Below are 19,551 nucleotides of genomic sequence, written 5' to 3' on the forward strand. Positions count from 1 at the left end.
TGCATGTTAGTTTTGTAGCATACATGAGTTGAATGGAGCTGATCCCCTCACAGATTCTCTTTGTGACCACTGGTATTTATTTGTAATGTAGCTATCAGAATATATTTGTGGCTATGAAATATTTTATTTTTGTTTTATAGGAAAAACTCTATCCAAATTTTCTCTCAATTTTTGGATATTTTCTTTATCCAAAATTCAAGCTGCCTTTTATTTTAACCTTCTTACTTTAACAAAAAATTATTCTTTCCTTCCTTTCCTACTTCTGCCGAACTGGATTTTATGGACCATTCAATGAAATTTGGCTACCAGACTATATAACCCATCTGGCCTTCAAGAGATAAAAGTACATACTTTTTTTTCTTCCATCAGATTTCTGTGCTGGGCTCAGAATCAAGAAGAGTATCAGAATGTGGAGGAAAGCAGTTCTTGATTCTTTTCCCTGTGTGATTTAGTTCTTCAGTGGCCCAGGACAAATATAACTGCTTTGGGATTGTAACTTGCAAAATAAGAGAAGTCAGAGATAACTATTCTTAAATTTTCTGAAGCTTTCACTTTGAAGTTTCTTGCAAGTCACTGCTGTCAACATCAGAAAATAGTTAAAATTGTGTTTCTTTAAAAAATGGAAACAAACCACAAATTTAGTAACATACAGGGTATACCTTCAAGGAGTTTACAATTGACTAATGTAACTAAGACAAATGTTTAAATGTCTATAATATAAGATGGAGAGTTATAGGTACCCTTAAAAAATATACAAATAAGATACAAAATTATTTTAAAGATTTTGGGAGAGATTTTTTAGGCTGGTAGATATCTACACTGCCATTTTCAATTAAAGAGAGACAGAAAACTACCAATCTCTGTAGTTAGAGTGGTTTCCTACCTTCCTGCTCTTTTTTTTTTTTTATTTACCATCTTTCATTTCTGCTGAGCTATAATGTTCCTCATGGCAGAGTGTATGTCACTCTATGTATCCCAATTCCCTAACATACCTGGCTCATAAAATGCATTCAATAAATATTTGTTGAATGGATGTGTATATCACTGATAATCAAACTAACTTTCTAATAAGAAAAATTCTATTACAAAGCATATGCAAGAAATAAACTGTACAGTTAAAAAGTACAGTTTTCTCTTCAGAAACTAAACATTTTAAAAGGATAACTTTTATAAGGTTAGACACAATTTGCACCGTATAGAAAGTAAAATATATTTTAGAAAATATCAGACTTGAGACCTATAAACCTGAATAAAAAACAGAAACACCTAGCTCTGTCCTCTTCTCCAATTACACTGGTTGTGACAATATGCTTTTATGATATGTAATTGCAAGGTTGAGACTTCAGTGAAAATGACTAATAAATTTATGTTTCTGTTGTAAGTAAATGATAAATCATATCATACATTATCCTTTGTTAGTGTTCACCTACTTAAATTTTGAGTAGAAAATGTTATTCATGTTTAGTACTAAATCTCTAAGGTCCTTCAAGCTTTGAAAATTTTGTAATTTTATGATTACCCATGGGAGAGAAATGTCATAAGTATAAGCATCTATATAGGTCTTTTTCTTTGAGTACTTGTACAATATCATATCTTAGAATGGAAACTCTTTGAGGCAGTACCTTTAAGTTAATTCAGTGAAGACGTCTGAAGCAGCTTCTGGGGTTGGGGTAGGAGTATTAAACTTAATAAATTACAATGAGTAGAAACTTACTACTAAGGAATATATACAGTCATTATAAAGTAGATTAAAGAAATAAAAGCTTATTTGTCTTGAATATCAAAAGCCTGAAGGCAGATAGTTCAGGGCTTGTTCAGCAGCTCAATATTGTCATCAGAGATGCAGGCTCTTTTTTCTTCTCAGGTTTCCATTCTTACTGTGTGTGTTTCCATCCTCATGGTTAAAAAATGGCTATGCCAAGTCCTGGTATCTGGCCATGTTCCAAGCAGAAAGAAGAAAGAAGGGCAAAAGCTTTCTCCTCTTAAAGCTTTATCTCTTTATCTTTTTATTCACCATAGGAAGCCTGCCCCCAGCTTTCAACATCTTACTGACCAGAATTATGTCATATGGTCACTCTCAGCTGCAGAGTGGCTAAGGAAGAATGGAGTTGTAGATAGCAGACAGGATAGCCAAGCAACTGTGTTTGTAGCTACTCCTTTTCCTGTAGACGGTCTGTTTACCGTCTGGGCTATATACCGTTAGGGTTCTAAAGAAAGGCCAAGCTATTTATGCATGAAGATATAGTGATCTAAGAAGTCCCTTTTTGTCATTAAATGATTCATTGATTTAACAAATATTTATTTTTATTGTTGAGTATGTCCCAAATACTCTTCTAGATATTGGAGATAACAACAGTTAACAAAAAAGGCAATGGAAATTACGTTCTACATAGATAAAGCTATAAAAAAATAAATATAAGTGTATATATGATACAAATTATAGATATGTGGATATGAATATATATATGTGTGTATATATACACACACACGAGGAAAAGTAAAGTGGGGTAAAAAGAATAGAAAGTGATGGTAGGTAATATTCTATATAGGGCATTTCACAAAGGCCTCTCTGATGACCTGAAATAAACAAAGGATGGATGGAGCCATAATATCTGCGGAAGAATGTCCAAGTAGACAAAACAGCAAGTGCAAAGACCCTGAGGAAAGATGTATTTTACATTCTCAAGGACAAGCAAGGAATCACTATGGCTACAGCACAGTGATCAAGAGAGGAAATGACAGGAGTTGAAGACAGTGGAGGGCCATAATATGTTGGGCTCCATAGGCCATAGCAAAGATTTTATTCTGAGTGAAATGGAAAGTCGTTGGAGAGTTATGAGCAGAGATTAGCACCATCCAATTTAAAATGTAAAAGGATCACTATAACTACTGTGTGGAGAATACATTATAGCGGAACAAGGATAGAAGCAGGGAGGCCAGTTAGGGGGCTATTCAGTTTCCCAGGAAATAAGTGATGGTTTCAACTATTGTAGTAATTATGGCGATGGTAAGTAATGGTCAGATTCTAGATATATTTCAACAGTAGTTTAGATTTGGTTCTGATGAAAAGGTTTGGGATTAGTAACTGGAAGAATGGAGTTTCTATTTTCTGAGATGGAAATAGCAAGAGAATAAGACATTGTAAGGATAAAATAGAAGGGTGGGTAATCAAGAGTTTCATTTTGGACATGTTAGCTTTGAATTGCCTGTTACACATCCAAGTGCATGTTGGATGATTTACACTCTTATCCACCAGCTGTTTGGATGACATATAAATCTAGAGTTGAAGGTAGAGGTTAGGATTGGAGATATAAATGAGGAGTTTTAGTGTGTAGGTGATATTAATGCCATGAAGGGGAGTGAATAAGGAGTGAGTAGCTAAAAAATAATCTTTTTCTGTGACTTTTCTGAAAATAGAAAATTTCCTATGAAATCCTAAATAAATTTGAATTTGAGTATTTCATTTTACTAACTAGCTCATTAATTAATTCAGTGTTTGCTGTGTGGTTAAGGACATAGACTCTGAAGCCAGACTTCCTGGGTTTGAATTCTGGCTCTGCTTGTTGCTAGGTCTGTGATTTAGGCCAAGATATGTAAACCTCTTTATCCTCATCTGTAAATAAAGATAATAATGGCTCCCCATAAGATTGTTGTGAAGATTAATTAGAACAGTGCCACAATGTATAGTAAGCACTCAAAAGGATTATGCAGTAACATCATTAAATTTCACCAAGTTTTGACAAATAATGTAACATTGCTGACTTGATTTAATGTTCCACCAAAGCAGGCTATATTTTGGAAGCAGGAGAAAATTTCTCACCTTGTAATCTTCATTTACAGACATGAAAATGAGAACTGATGATACTTATAAGACATTTCCACTTTTTAATCAGTGTTTCAGCATCATAGTCTTAGTTAATTATCTTCCTGTTTAGGTCACAGTGCTGTCGATATCACCAAGGTGGCTAGAAGACACCGCATGTCTCCTTTTCCTCTAACATCTATGGACAAAGCCTTTATCACAGTCCTGGAGATGACTCCGGTGCTTGGGACAGAAATCATCAACTACCGAGGTACTGTTATATTCGCCCATTGCCTTTTCTTTTCATTTTTTTCCAAGTAAGATTCATACAATGTTAATACATGGTTTTCCTGAAAGAGAAAGGTTATTAACCATTATCACAATTACTATCATCATTCTTTTTGCTTTTTTGCTTCTTATTTCTCGTCAACTCTAAGATCAATATTAATGGTATACAGAGTAAAGCACCCATAAAACTTCCTTTTCATTAAAAAAGAAGGAAAACAATCAACTATGTTTACCCTGTTTGTCAAAATACCAATACTCTAAATTAAAGAAACAGTTATCAGCACTGAGTGAGGAAAATAGTTAACTTTGAGTCTGCCTGATGTCCTTCTGTCAGAAATGAGAGATAATAAATGTGTCTCCTAACCATGTTTTCTTCTGTGGAAAACATCTTTTTAAATGTAAAGTATAAAAAATATATTAATTTATTCATGGATCACTGAACAACCAGTCTGACCTCAGTTTTTCTGCTTCATCCATCTTCTCATTTTCAATGAGAGCATATAAGCTCTTAGTTTAATAGCACATAGAGACCAGCCTGTGAAAAGACAATGAAAAGGTAGTATTCCCCAGTGTTTTCAGTTTTTAATCAACCATTTCCCTTTCTAAATATTCAGATAGAAGTTTTAGTGCAATTTGAATTAAATACAGTTTCTTAATTGTTTTTTTATGCAGATAAACACAAAAGGATTGATTTTACAAATAAAGGACTTCATTCATAGATCATAAAATATTCAAACTTCAATGAACATTAGAGAGCATCTATACAAACACCATAATTTTTCTGCAAGGAAACTCAGATTCAGACCAGCAGAAAAGGAATAGGACTAAAGTTCAAGACTTAAATTCATCTTTTTACTACATGATAGTGCTCTTCTTTCAGTATTAAAATATAAAAAAATAATGATAGAAAACATTAAAAATTCTGTTTAAATTAAAAGGTCTGTGGAGCACCTACCTCACTTGGGAAAGCATGTGACTCTTGATCCCAGGGTTATTAGTTCAAACCCCATGTGGGGTGTAGAGAGTACTTCAATAAATAAAACTTTTTTAAAAAAGGTCAGCTTTTCCGGGCACGTGGGTGGCTCAGTCGGTTAAGCGTCTGACTTCGGCTCAGGTCATGATTTCACGGTTTGTGGTTCGAGCCCCACATCAGGCTCTGTGCTGACAGCTCAGAGCCTGGAGCCTGCTTCAGATCCTGTGTTTCCCTCTCTCTCTGCCCCCCCCCCCCCCGCTCATGATCTGTCTCACTCTCTCTCTCAAAAATAAATAAACATTAAAAATATTTAATAAAAAGAATGGTCAGGGTTTTTATCACAGTCCTGGAGATGACTCCGGTGCTTGGGACAGAAATCATCAACTACCGAGGTACTGTATATCATCAGGCCGAGACCTTTTCTTTTATTTCTGTTTTACTCATTAAAGGAAGTAAAGACTTAAAAACTGTCTAGAGTGCAAAATTAACAACTAGCTCTATGATTTCAGAAATCAATTTTAGTGAAATAGGTTTCTTTATATTATTAAAAGCAAAATATTCAGATATTTTTATATCAACATCAAGACATTTTCAGAAAATGTAAATATAAACTTAAGCTGGAAAAAAGTTTAATACTTTACCTATTATAAAAATAAGTTAACTATCACTGGCTTGTTATAATTTTAGGAGAGTTTCCCTTAACATCACTCCTTAGGATAATCTCACTGTGTATGCCAAATCACATTTAAACAAATTCTAGTCATTCTAAGGAGAAAACAGAACTGAAAATGACCCATTTTTATTTTTCTTTTAGGAAAAAAAATGCTGTTGCATGGATTCTCTTTCCCTTCATGTGCTTGTTTCCTCTTCATTTATACATTAAATCAGTTGTCACTCATAAGGAAGCAGACTCTTCATGGATGGTTAACTTCCTTGTCAAGTGTTTCCAACCATGATGATAAAAAATAATAGGGAGGTTTGCATTCAACCTTTGAGTTGGATCAAACTCAATTTTTAATGCAAAAGAGCATTGTAATTAAACTTCCTAGGCATTTTAGTTAGGTGTTTAAACAACAATACTATATATAGAAACATATTCAGTTTGTTCAACATATATTTACTAAACATCTGCTAAATGTCAGGTACTATGTTAGGTCCTGGATATACAAAGATAAATAAAACAAAACTCCTGCCCCATGGATCTCACTGTAGTATAGGAGAGAGACAGATAAATGATGTGGTACTTGTCTCTTTTATTTGCTCTTACAGGCTTGCCTTCCCTTTTCAATTCCTTAAATATAAACGTTCTTTGGAGTTTTTGTCTTTGACCCTTTTCAGATCTTACACATTTACCTAGGATAACCTGATGAGTGTCACTATTATGCGATTTCTAGGTCTAGATCACTTCCCAGAGCTTGCCTGACCTCCAGACTCGTACATCAAATGAATACCTGCTGCTCATAAATATAATATGACCAATACTAAACTTATTTTCTTTACCCCCACATGTTTCTTCTACATCCTCTGGAATCCATCCCTTGTTCTCCATCCCCACTGCTGTTGATTTAGATTAGGTCTTTATTATTAATGTCCAAGGTTATTGTAATTGATTCGCCTAACCCAGTTAGCATCCTTCCAATCCAGTCTCCAATTTGATGCTAAAGTACAGACATACCTCAGAGATATTGCAGGTGTTCCAGACCACTACAAAATAAAGTGAATATTGTAATAAAGCAAGAAAGTAAAATGAATTTTTCAATTTTCCATTGTATATAAAAAATTGTCTATGCTATATGAATTCTATTAAATGTGCAATAGCATGTCAAATGTACATGCATTTTTTTAAGTTTTTATTTAAAATTTAGTTAACATATAGTATAATATTGGTTTCAAGAGTACAGTTTGGTGATTTGTCACTTACATATAATACCCAGTGCTCATCTCAACCAGTGCCCTCCTTGATATCCATCACCCATCTAGCCCGTACCCCCGCCCACCTTCCCTCAAGAAACCCTCAATTTCTTATCTGTAGTTAAGAGTCTTTTATGGTTTGCCTCCCTCTTTTCCCACTGCCCTATGTTCATCTATTTTGTTTTTTAAATTCCACATATGAATGAAATCATATGGTATTTGTCATTTTCTGACTTACTTATTTCACTTAACATAATACATTGTATCTCCATGCACATCATTGCAAATGGCAAGATTTCATTCTTTTTGATGGCTGAGTAATATTCCTCTGTGTGTGTGTTTCCACAATTTGGCTATTATTGATAATGCTGCTATAAACATCAGGGTACATGTGCTCCTTCGAATCAGTATATTTATATCCTTTGGGTAAATACCTAGTAGTGTAATTTCTGTGTCATTGGGTAGTTCTATTTTTGACCTTTTTTTGAAGTGTATTTATTTATTTTGATAGAGAGCATGAGCAGGGAAGGGGCAGAGAGAGAAAAAGAGAGAAGATTCCAAGCAGGCTCCGCACTCTCAGCACAAAGCGCAACACAGGGCTTGAACCCATGAACCATAAGATCATGACCTGAGCCGAAATCAAGAGTTGGAAACTTAACCAACTGAGCCACCCAGGCGCCCCCTATTTTTAACTTTTTGAGGAACCTCCATGCTGTTTTCCAAAGTGGTTGCATCACTTTGCATTCCTACCAACAGTGTAAGAGGGTTCCCCTTTCTCCACATCCTTGCCAACATCTGTTGTTTCCTGTGTTGTTAATTTTAGCCATTCTGACAGGTGTGAGTTGGTATCTTATCATGGTCTTGATTTGTATTTCCCTGATGATGAGTGATGTTGAGCATTTTTTCATGTGTCCGTTAACCATTGGTATGTCTTCTTTGGAAAAATGTCTATTCATATCTTCTTCCCATTTCTTAACTGGATTATTTGTTTCTTGGGTGTTCAGTTTGATAAGTTCTTTATAAATATTGGATAGTTACCCTTCATCAGATCTATCATTTGCAAATATCTTCTCCCATTCAGTTGGTTGCCTTTTAGTTTTGTTGATTATTTCCTTCGCTGTGCAAAACTTTTTATCTTGATGAAGTCCCAATAGTTCATGTTTGCTTTTGTTTCCCTTGCCTCCAGAAACATGTCTAGTAAGAAGTTGTTGCAGCCAATGTCAAAGAGGTTGTTGTCTGTGTTCTCCTCTAGGATTTTGATTGTTTCCCATCTCACATTTAGGTATTTCATCCATTTTGGAGGAATGTGCATACCTTAAATAAAAAATACTGCTTGGGGGGCACCTGGGTGGCTCAGTTGATTAAGCATTCGACTTCATCTCAGGTCATGATCTCGCAGTTCACAACTTCGAGCCCCACATTGGGCTCTGTGTTGACAGCTCAGAGCCTGGAGCCTGCTTCAGATTCTGTATCTCTCTCTCTCTCTCTCTCTCTCTCTCTCTCTCTCTCTCTCTCTCTCTTCCCCTCCTCTGCTCATGCTCTGTCTCTCTCTCTCTCTCATAAATAAATAAATATTTAAAAAAATTTTTAATACTGCTGGGGTGCCTGGATGTCTCAGTCCTTTGAGTGTCCAACTCTTGATTCTGTTCATGTCATGATCGTAGGGTCATGGGACTGAACCCCACATAAGATTCTCTCTCTCTATCTATCTCTATCTCTGTCTCTATCTCTCTCTCTGCCCGTTTCTCCTTCTGCCCCTCTCCCCTGCTCATGTTCTCTCTCTCTCAATTTAAAATCAACTTTCTCTCTCTCTCAATTTAAAAAAAATACTGCTGAAGTATGCTAATCATCATCTGAGCTTTCAGCAAGTCATAATCTTTTTGCTGGTAGAGGGTCTCATCTTAATGTTGATGGGTACTGACTGATCAGGATGGTGGTTGCTGAAGGTTATGGTGGCTGTGGCAATTTCTTAAAATAAGACAACAATGAAGTTTTTTGCATCAATGGATTCTTCCTTTCATGAACAATTTGGCTGTAGCGTATGATGCTCTTTGATAGCATTTTTCCCACAGTAGAATTTCTTTCAAAACTGGAGTCAATCCTCTCAAATGTTGCACTGCTTTATCAACTAAGTTTAGGTAATATTCTAAATCTTTTGTTGTCATTTCAACAACATTCACAGCATCTTCACCAGGAGTAGACTCCATCTCAGAAAAGCACTTTCTTTGCTCATGCATAAGAAGCATTCCTCATCAGTTAAAGTTTTATCTTAAGATCTCAACAAATCAGTCTCATTTCCAGACTCCACTTCTGATTCTAGTTCTGCTATTTCCACCACATCTGCAGTTACTTCTTCCACTGAAGTCTCAAACCCCTCAAAGTCATCCGTGAGGTTTGGAATCAACTTCTTCCAAACTCCTGTTAATGTTAATACTTTGACCTTTTCCCATGAATCACAAATGTTATTAATGGTATTAAGAATGACAAATCCTTTCCAGAAGGTTTTCAATTAACTTTGCCCAGATCCATCAGAGGAATCATTATCTATGGCAGCTATAACCTTATGAAATGTATTTCTTAAATAATAAGACTTGAACATCAAAATTACCCCTTGATCCATGGGCTGAAGAATGGATGTTGTGTTAGCAGTCCCTAAAACAACATTAATCTCATTATACATCTCCATAAGAGCTCTTGGGTGACCAGGTACATTGTCAGTGAGCAGTAATATTTGAAAGGAATCTTTTTTTTCTGAACAGTAGCTCATAACAATGGGCTTAAAATATTCATATTATGCCATGTTATAAACCACTGTGCTGTCATCCAGGCTTTGTTGTTCCATTAATAGAGCACAGGCAGAGTAGATTTAGCATAATTCTTAACGGACGTAGGATTTTTGTAATGCTTACTGAGCATTGGCCTCAACTTAAAGTCACCAGCTGCATTATTCCCTGACAAAAGAGTCGACCTGTCCTTTGAAACTTTGAAGCCAGACATTGACCTCTCTCCTCTCTAACTATGAAAGTCCTAGATGGCATCTCCTTCCAATAGAAGGCTGTTTAGTCTACATTGAAAATATGTTGTTAGGTGCAGCCACCTTCATGAATTATCTTAGCTAGGTCTTCTGGAGAACTTGCTGCAGCTTCTACATCAGCACTTGCCGCCTTACCTTGCACTTTCATGTTGTAGAGATGGCTTCTTTCTTTAAACCTCATTAGCTGACCTTTGCTAGCTTAAACTTTCCTTCTGCAGCTTCCTCATCTCTCTCAGTGTTACAGATGTGAAAAGAGTTAGGGCCTTGCTCTGGATTAGGTTTGAACCTAAGGGAATGTTGTAGCTGATTTGATCTTCTATCCAGAACCTTCATAGTTCATTTTTATTTCAGGTAGATGCATCTCTAACTATTGAATTTCATCCACTGATCACTGAGTAGGAAAAGTATGGGGACTAGGGCAGGGGAGACTGAAAGGCCTCCACAATTCTCTGAAATCCTAAATATTTTGCCTGTGAAAATTCTCCTACACCTACAATTATAGAAGCCCATAGAGGAGAGCCCATGATTCCTAAGAAATGTTCAGAACCGTTGAATCTGTGAAGCAATTTGAAACTGTAACATCTCTAAAAAAATTTTTTTTATGTCTGAGAAGATTCAACAATAATTCCAGAAAACTAAGGATAAATCATATACAGAAATGCTGGAAGTGATTGCTGTCAAGGTCAAAGACATAGGGTAACTCTATGAAGGAATTTTAGAGTATAATACATGAAATACTTATAATGTTATAGAAAGAAGGTAATTTGGAAATCAAGTAGTCTCTCTTACTTTAAAGATAAGGGAAATTAAGACCAAAGAAGTATAATAATGTTCTTAAAGTTGGACACATAGTTTTGTTTGAAACCTAGGATAACCTAGGATTCTTGACTCATAGTCTGCTGTTCATTCCACTATAGCATACTACATCTCAAATCAATATGAAAATTATTCTTCTAAAATAAGTGCCTACATGTGCATTTATGTGCAAAGTATTGTTCATTTGTTTTAACCTTTTTGGACTACAGATGAATTTTCTGTTGTCTGTGGCCTATTCTTTAACATATCTACTATTTTCAGTTCCTATCTGCAAGCAAGGCCTTTAAAGAGCAAGTGCTCCACTGATTATAAATACCTTCCTTTGGTTTCTTGGCATACCTGGTGTAACAATGGATGATAGTATTTGTAAGACTACCACATATGATTCATCCTCTTTGCTTGTAAAATGCATGGCGTTTGGAGCGCCTGGGTGGCTCAGTCGGTTATGCATCCAACTTTGGGTCAGGTCATGATCTCACAGTTCATGAATTCCAGCCCTGCATCAGGCTCTGTGCTGACAGCTCAAAACCTAGAGCCTGCTTCAGATTCTGTGCTCCTTCTCTCTCTGCCCCAGATTCTGTGCTCCTTCTCTCTCTGCGCCCCCCTCTCAAAAATAAATCGACATTTAAGAAAAAAAAAATTTTAATAAAATAGAAGGAATGATGTGAATAAATTACAACTTTACATTTGCTACAGTACCAGCCCCTTACTGTAAAGCAGATTTAAATATTCTGGCATCATTCCTTGTAATTCCCAATCTCTTTCACTTAATGATGGAAAAACTTGAGCTTTCAAGAGAAAGAAGTCTGCTTTCTTAGGAGCATTATTTTAGATTACATTACCTAGACATTCTTATTTAAAATTACATTACCGGGGCGCCTGGGTGGCGCAGTCGGTTAAGCGTCCGACTTCAGCCAGGTCACGATCTCGCGGTCCGTGAGTTCGAGCCCCGCGTCAGGCTCTGGGCTGATGGCTCGGAGCCTGGAGCCTGTTTCCGATTCTGTGTCTCCCTCTCTCTCTGCCCCTCCCCCGTTCATGCTCTGTCTCTCTCTGTCCCAAAAATAAATTAAAAAAAAAAACGTTGGAAAAAAAAAAATAAAAAAAAAAATAAATAAAATTACATTACCAAAGATTTTAGCATCTCTGACTTGGGTTCTTTGTTTTTCCATAAATGACTTAAGCAATTCTAGTCAAGGAACCTGTAAGCTTTTCTGCTGGAACTAGTTTGAGACAGTAAAGTATCTTTTTTATAATGCTGACCACAGCAGAGGGACTGCTCCCTGTCTCTAACATAGTAGTTAGATAACTGCATATCTTCAGGCAGTGATCTAACGCTGAAATTCACTGCCCTCTTGAAGAAATTCAGAAGCCCCTAATTCCAAGTGGTAGGAGGTTCTCAACAAAGTGGTTCAGACATCATGCTAGGAATTCATTAATTCCTCCTGACAGTTCAGAGGCTGTCAGAAAATAAGGAAAAAGGAAGCAAGATATACTGCAAGTAGCTTTGCCATCAAACATACTCTGTACCTTGCTTTGCTTTTTAAGTAGCTGAGAGACCTTGGGCAAGCTACATAACCTTTCAGAATCTTATTTCCCTCATACATAAAAATAGAAATAATATCCACCCAATAAGGTCATTGTGGTGTCCTGTTAAAGGAAAGAATATGTATAAATCATCTAGTTTTCACTAAGCTGTCATATTTGCAATTTAGTAACTGATTTTCTTCCCTTCCTTCTACGTGTTGGAATTCTAAAATCATAGCCTTAGGATAAGCACATTGTAAATTACGAAGTCAAAGCTAGAATTCCTTGGTTCAGCTGCAGTTGTTGATCCACGTTAACAATCTCTGGATCCCTATGCATTTTGTTGTAACTTGTTTTATATTTTCCACTCACCCAGGTCTTTCAGGCCTGTGCTTCCTACCTAATTAGAAAATTAAACAGTAGTTTTCACTGTTTTTCTGCTAATTTCTGGTTGAGCTTTATAAAATTAAAGCAAAGAATTGAGATAGTTATATTTTAAAAAGTTTGAGAAAGATATATTTTTATTACCCAAATTACTACCTCATTTCTACCTCCACCTAGTAAGGTCTTCACCTAGGATGATCCTGTTTACCTGCAGATATCTTTCTGGGAATTGGTCTGTGCTGGCATTTGCTGTAGGTTTTTTCATTAATGTGGCTGCTTGAATTCATTCATAATTCCTTTCGGTTTGTCTCATCTTTTTAGACTCTTTAGTCCATAAACTTCATTACACTTCTAAAATGTGTACATCTCATTAAATCCTTCTATTTATGCTTCTGATTGCATCATTCCCTTTATACTTCTCCCTGCATTCCTCAAATATGAACATCCTTACCTATGTATTTGTGAAGTGTGTGTGCATATATGTGTTTATACGCACGTAAGCACAACATCCCGAGAATATGCTCTTTTTCATATCCAAAGATTATGATTATATTACCCATCTGTTCTCTGTATTTGTGCGTTCAGGTACTATTTTCCTCCAATATTGTGGGTATAACACACATGGGCTGTTATCACAGTAGTCACAAGGCCCCTTTGTTTGGGGGAGTTATTTTTGTGGTTATATAATTGAGTAAAATTAACTCCCATAGGAATAAGACCTATAACATTGGCCTAATTATCCCTATGTTGCAACCAGGTAGACTTATCTTCCTATTTCATACTTTCTTCTATGCATACCATCATATATTTCCATACATGTATCCTCTTTTTTAAAATAAAGCGTATCATAAATAATATCTCATTTTAGCAATTTCGATAGAAAATAATGTATATTTAATCAAAAAAGTAAGGAGTTTTAATGATGTTTAAGTTAATTTACGCAGCTCTATTGAATATATCTGAGGTTAAAACAAGATAAAGTCTTTAAATATGATTCTTAGTTTTCCATTCTTTATGGACACCTCATTATCCTTTCACATTTTAAGTATGTATGTATGCTTTATTTGACATAATTTACTTATCAGTCTTTATGTAAGTAAGTATGTATGCTTTATTTGACATAATTTACTTATCAGTCTTTTTATTCAGTATCTATTTTGAAGTGCCATAGTCTATGTTAAAACCGTAAAGTTATGACTGGTGCAGCCACTCTGGAAAACACTGTGGAGGTTCCTCAAAAAATATTAACTACCCTCCAACCTAGCAATAGCACTACTAGGAATTTATCCAAAGGATACTGGAGTGCTGATTCATAGGGGCACATGTACCCCAGTGTTTATAGCAGTGCTTTCAACAATAGCCAAATTATGGAAAGAGCCTAAATGTCCATCAACTGATGAATGGATAAAGATGTGGTTTATATATACAATGGAATACTACTTGGCAATGAGAAAGAATGAAATCATGCCATTTGCAGCAACATGGATGGAACTGGAAGGTGTTATGCTAAGTCAAATAAGTCAGTCAGAGAAAGACAGATATCATATGTTTTCACTCATATGTGGATCCTGAGAAACTTAACAGAAGACCATGGGGGAGGGGAAGGAGAAAAAATAGTTAACAAACAGGGAGGGAGGGAGGCAAACCATGAGACTCTTAAATACAGAGAACAAACTGATGGTGGATGGGGGGGGATGAGGGAGAGGGGGAAATGGCTGATGGGCATTGAGGAAGGAACTTGTTGGGATGACCACTGGGTGTTGTGTGTAAACGATGAACCACGGGAATCTACCCCCAAAACCAAGAGCATATTTTACACACTGTATGTTAGCCATTTGATAATAAATTATATTAAAAAAAAAGAAAATGGTATATTCCAAAAAAAAAAAAAAAACCATTATGATTCAGAATACAAGCAATGGCAAAATGTTTCCATTAAAATGGAATAAAATTAGAATTTTTTAATGTTTATTTATTTTTGAGAGAGAGAAAGAGAGCCAAAGTCAGATATTTAACTGACTGAGCCACCCAGACACCCCAAGCCACCAGTAATTTTTGAAAGTCAATATCTAGTTGGTAATTTTATTATTTATTTCTTCTTGCATTCCATCTAGGAGCTTTATTTTATCATGTATTTTTTTATTTTTATAAAATACTTCTTGCATATTTTGCCTTTCTTTTTTTAATGAATTTTTCTTTAAATGTTTATTATGAGGGAAAGAACACACAGGAGCGCATGCCAGTGGGGGAGGGGCAGAGAGAGAGAGAGAGAGAGAGAGAGAGGGAGAGAGAGAATCCCAAGCAGGCTCCATGCTTAGCATGGAGCCTGAGGCAGGTCTGGATCTCACAACAATGAGATCATGACCTGAGCCAAAATCAAGAGTGGGACACTTAACCAAGTGAGCCATCCAGGCACCCCCTTTCTTTTAATAACCATGGCAATATCCTGATAGAGGACCAATGTTGAAAAAATTAGAAATAATTTTTAGTATAGTAGGATATGTATATCCTACTATGTAGTATAGTTTTGAACTATATAGTATAGTTCAAAATTATGGAAATTAGAGTAAAAAAATTCTTTTTTCCTGTGGAGCACTTGACAATTTCTAGGACAGTGATTGAGAAATTACCAATAAAGAAAAGTTTAAATAGTTCAAACTATACAAAAAACATTTTGTTTATTTACTTGTACCAAATCCTAACCATCAAATTCACCCCTTGGACTTAAGTGCTACCCATTTACCAGTGACACCCTATTTATTTGACCTGGGTGTGGCAAAGTTTCCATGATTAAGTACTAAAAGAAGTGAGCACTTACTCTCAACTGAAACATTTTCTGTGCCTTAAGAACATTTTATATATATTTTTTAAGTACTTCTCCTAAACTTTTTTATTTTAGTCAAGTTAAATGCTTTTTACAGTTACACAGTTGTTATTTTTAAAACTTAATATTTTACATATAGAAATGAATATAGGTGACACAGATGTGGGTTATCATACTCACTAATAAAATAGATATCATGAAACCACAATACAACTTAAGAATTAATTTGTTACCAATTGCATTGCATCTTTTTTTATTGCTAAATCATGACAATCATTTCTGGTAATCGTAACACTTGCATTTATTCCAAATTCTGTAACTTTGCACAAAGCTTATTTTTATTTTATGACATAAGAACCATAACGTAATATTTGTCCTTACTCATTGCTTTGGCAGGTAATGAGCATCCCTAGATGAAAAGATACAAATACACAACATAATGCCCCTTTGAACAAGCTATATATTTTTAAAGCATAGAGATTTTCATTGTACTACTCCATAACCATGACTTCTGGAGTAACTAGAGAGTAATTAATGTACTTGTTTTCATCATAGGGATATTCACCTCTCAATCATTCACTCTTTTTCAGTTTATACATGAAACTTTCACATAAATGAAGACTATAATGCATAAATGAGATCTATAGTGTACCAAAATGTTGTCTAGTCTTTCAAATATATAGTGAATATATGGAGAATAAATTATATTGGGATAGCTTGGAGGGGATCCACCATGTTAAATATTTAGTATCTGTTAAATAATCAAGAACCCTTCTGTACATATTCTTTACTTCATTTTAAGGGTTTTTTTTTAATGCTGTAACAACTCAAATCTTCATATGCTTCACCTTTCCTCTTAATCCCTAGCCTTAACTAATATCTAATATTGTTCCTACCAATAAAAATAAGGTAAAAACAGAGAGGGAGGCAAACCATAAAAGACTCTTAAATACAGAGAACAAACTGAAGGTTGCTGGAGGGGTATTGGGTGGAGAGAGGGGAAAATGAGTGATGGGCATTAAGGAGGGCACTTGTTGGGATGCACACTGGATGTTATGTGTAAGTGATGAATCCCTGAATTCTCCTGAAGCCATTACTACACTATATGTTAACTAACTTGGATTTAAATAAAAATTTAAAAATAAATAAATAAATAATATTGTTCCTACCAACAGTCATTTGGCCTGAGTAAGCATATGGTATCAAACCTGCCTTCTCAACTGTTTTGGTGACTACAATGGATAGCCATTAAGTCAAAAGTATCCTTCAGTAGCCTCTCACTAGATTGGATGGGATGGTGGTTTTTAAATGTTGCAGTATCAGTGCTGTCACAATGAACTTAAGTAAGCTTTTGAGGAATTTATAATCAATAGCAAACTGATTTATATCCATGTTTTACAAGAGGAAGTCTTAGACAATATATTTTCTTTTCAGCCTTCTGTTATCTGCCACATTCTTCCTATACTCCTGATTCATAAAACTGATAGTTTTATGATATGAATCATGATCTTTATGATAAGTTCTATGAATATGATAGATCTTAGCCAAAATGAGGACAAGGAATCAATTTCCCAGACCACTGAACTCAGAGTTTCCCCTTGACTTCCTCCACAGCCTTCTTAGAACTAACAACACAGTGAACTTTACAGCTGTGAAATCATTTCAATAAGTGACTTTGAAAAATTAAGATGCTTTTCCTTCTTATATCCAAAAGTCATTTGGGTATCCTAACATCTTAATTTAGACACCTAAATTTAGACATCTAAATTTAGATTTATATATATATATATAAATTTATATATATATATATACACATATATATATACATATATATGTGTGTGTGTGTGTGTGTGTATATATATATATATATATATATATATATATATATATATATATATATAAAATCTGGGCCAGAATAAATGTCCATCCAAACAAATTAAATATACTACTTTTACCATTTAGATAATACATTTGGATTCAATGCTTACAAATCATACTCAACTTTATAAATAGCTCTCTGTTTTGATTTCCTTCTATATATGTCCATTGTCAACCATTTGAATCTGTAAAGACTCTTTCTGAAGATATTTTTAGGCCAGTCATCCCGTGTAAAAAAGCTAGCACTCCAAAGAGTAGAGAATTTGTTAATGACTACTATTATTTGGGAAGCTGACTTGTACATAAGTATCTTGCTGACTACATAAAAATTCTATCACCTTATAACCAAGCATACTACACAAAACAGTGTAAATCATCAACTAATCTTCTCCATTCCTTTCTTCTTATCAACCTCTTGATTACTTAATTGTATATATGGACAAGGGTTCCCAGTGATACATAGCCCTACCTTTAAAATTTTTGATCTCCACAGAATCTAGAAATTTGCATTAGTTATCATCTTCATCTTTATCAAATTTTATATGTTCTTTATTATATAGAACTTAGAGAATACTGTGTGGGGGAAATGGTAGAACAGAATGGATATTATGTCCTCCGATTCTGAATATACAGGACCATAACTTCTTGGCACACCACCTAACTTTCTACAACTGAAATGCTCACTGCAGATTGTGAAGGTTGTAAACTCCCACCACCAAATATTCCTAAGAAAGCATATTAGTTATATTAATTATATATTGGGGAAACTGTTTTGCTTATTATAAATGGAGTTCTCATTGGACTGGAGAGAATGGGAAAAAGGAATTTTGCTCAGGTCTTCCTGAAATCGTATATTTTGCACAGCTTCAGCTGCTCACTGTGGCTTCTTTACCAAATGATAAACTTAAAACAGTCATAATACCTACTTGAGAAGTTACTCCTGCCTGGTTCCAATTCAAGTTTGAAGGCTGAGACTCCTTTTCTAACATCACAAGCCCAAAGTTTATTCAACATTAATACTTGGGCTCCACCTATGGGCAAAGAGAAGGGACGATTTAACATGTAGGTAAGTGTATGTAAGAATATCCCAAGTGATTTGCAGCACTACTGTATACTCTTTAAGTTCCCAAATAGATCATCTGGTCACATAATGAGTGAAGTCTAATATTGACTGATTGAAAAAGCTATCAATTATTTAGTCCTGAACCCTCCTGAGAGATGTGGATAGAGTTTCTTTTGTAGCTGAGAGGTGTATCTGATATATATTCCTTCTGTTCTCTCGTATCTTCTGCCAGCTGGTAGCGTAGACCATTTTTCAATCAACTGCCTATTCTTCTCCCAATCCTTTCCCTTGCCCTAGGTTTTTAGACAAAAATTTGAGGTAATGCATGTTTTTCTCTTTGAAGAAATTTAATCTCTGTTGTTAATTTGATACCAACTCCAAAATCAGAACAAATCCAGTAGGGATCGAATTTACCTTAATTAAAGATAGTAACCTCTGTATTTAGCATGAGTCCAAAATAAAAAGATGGTTAATTATATATGTTATTATACCCTTAACTAAATATGAAGCAGTTCTTTCTTTCCAGATGAAATGTTTTATTTTTCTTTCCATGATTCTTGAAGGTCTCTAAAGACCAGATGGTATATGTATGCTACAAATAGTGACTTTTCTTGGCTCTTCTAAATATAGTTACATGTTCAAATGAGGTAAATATTCTTATTTTTAAAAACATCTATTATCCTTGCCCTTTATTGAGATATAACTCATATGTTATATAATTCACCCACTTAAAGTATATAGTTCAAGGGTTTTTAGTATATTCATAGAGAGGTACAACCATCACCACAGTCAATTTTAGAACACTTTCATTATGTCAAAAAAAACCCCATCCTTGTTAGCTTCCTCCTCTTCCCTTGTCACCCCCATCCAGCCCTAAGCAACTACTAGTCTACTTGCTACTATAGGTTTACCTATTCTGAACATTTTATATAATGGGATCATATAATATGTGGTCTTTTGTAACTGGGTTCTTCTACTTAGTATTTTCAAGATCTATCCATGTTGTAGTATGTATCAGTACTTCATTCCTTTTTTTATTGTAGTAAAAAACATT

At 35.0% G+C, this 19,551-nt stretch overlaps 1 protein-coding gene across 15 annotated transcripts in view; it reads left to right on the forward strand.

Annotated features, from left to right (window-relative positions):
* The window catches only part of GPHN (gephyrin), a 609,447-nt gene that overhangs the window by 493,382 nt on the left and 96,514 nt on the right, over positions 1 to 19,551 (forward strand). For all 15 annotated transcript variants that reach the window (XM_019451514.2, XM_019451516.2, XM_019451519.2 and 12 more), the window contains one exon: positions 3,936 to 4,073. In XM_019451514.2, coding sequence (XP_019307059.1) covers positions 3,936 to 4,073 — 138 coding nt within the window. The remainder of the gene's footprint in view (positions 1 to 3,935; positions 4,074 to 19,551) is intronic.

The sequence above is a fragment of the Panthera pardus genome, unplaced genomic scaffold, assembly GCF_024362965.1.
Source record: "Panthera pardus isolate Hobbes unplaced genomic scaffold, ASM2436296v1 HiC_scaffold_24, whole genome shotgun sequence".
Lineage (NCBI taxonomy): Eukaryota > Metazoa > Chordata > Mammalia > Carnivora > Felidae > Panthera > Panthera pardus.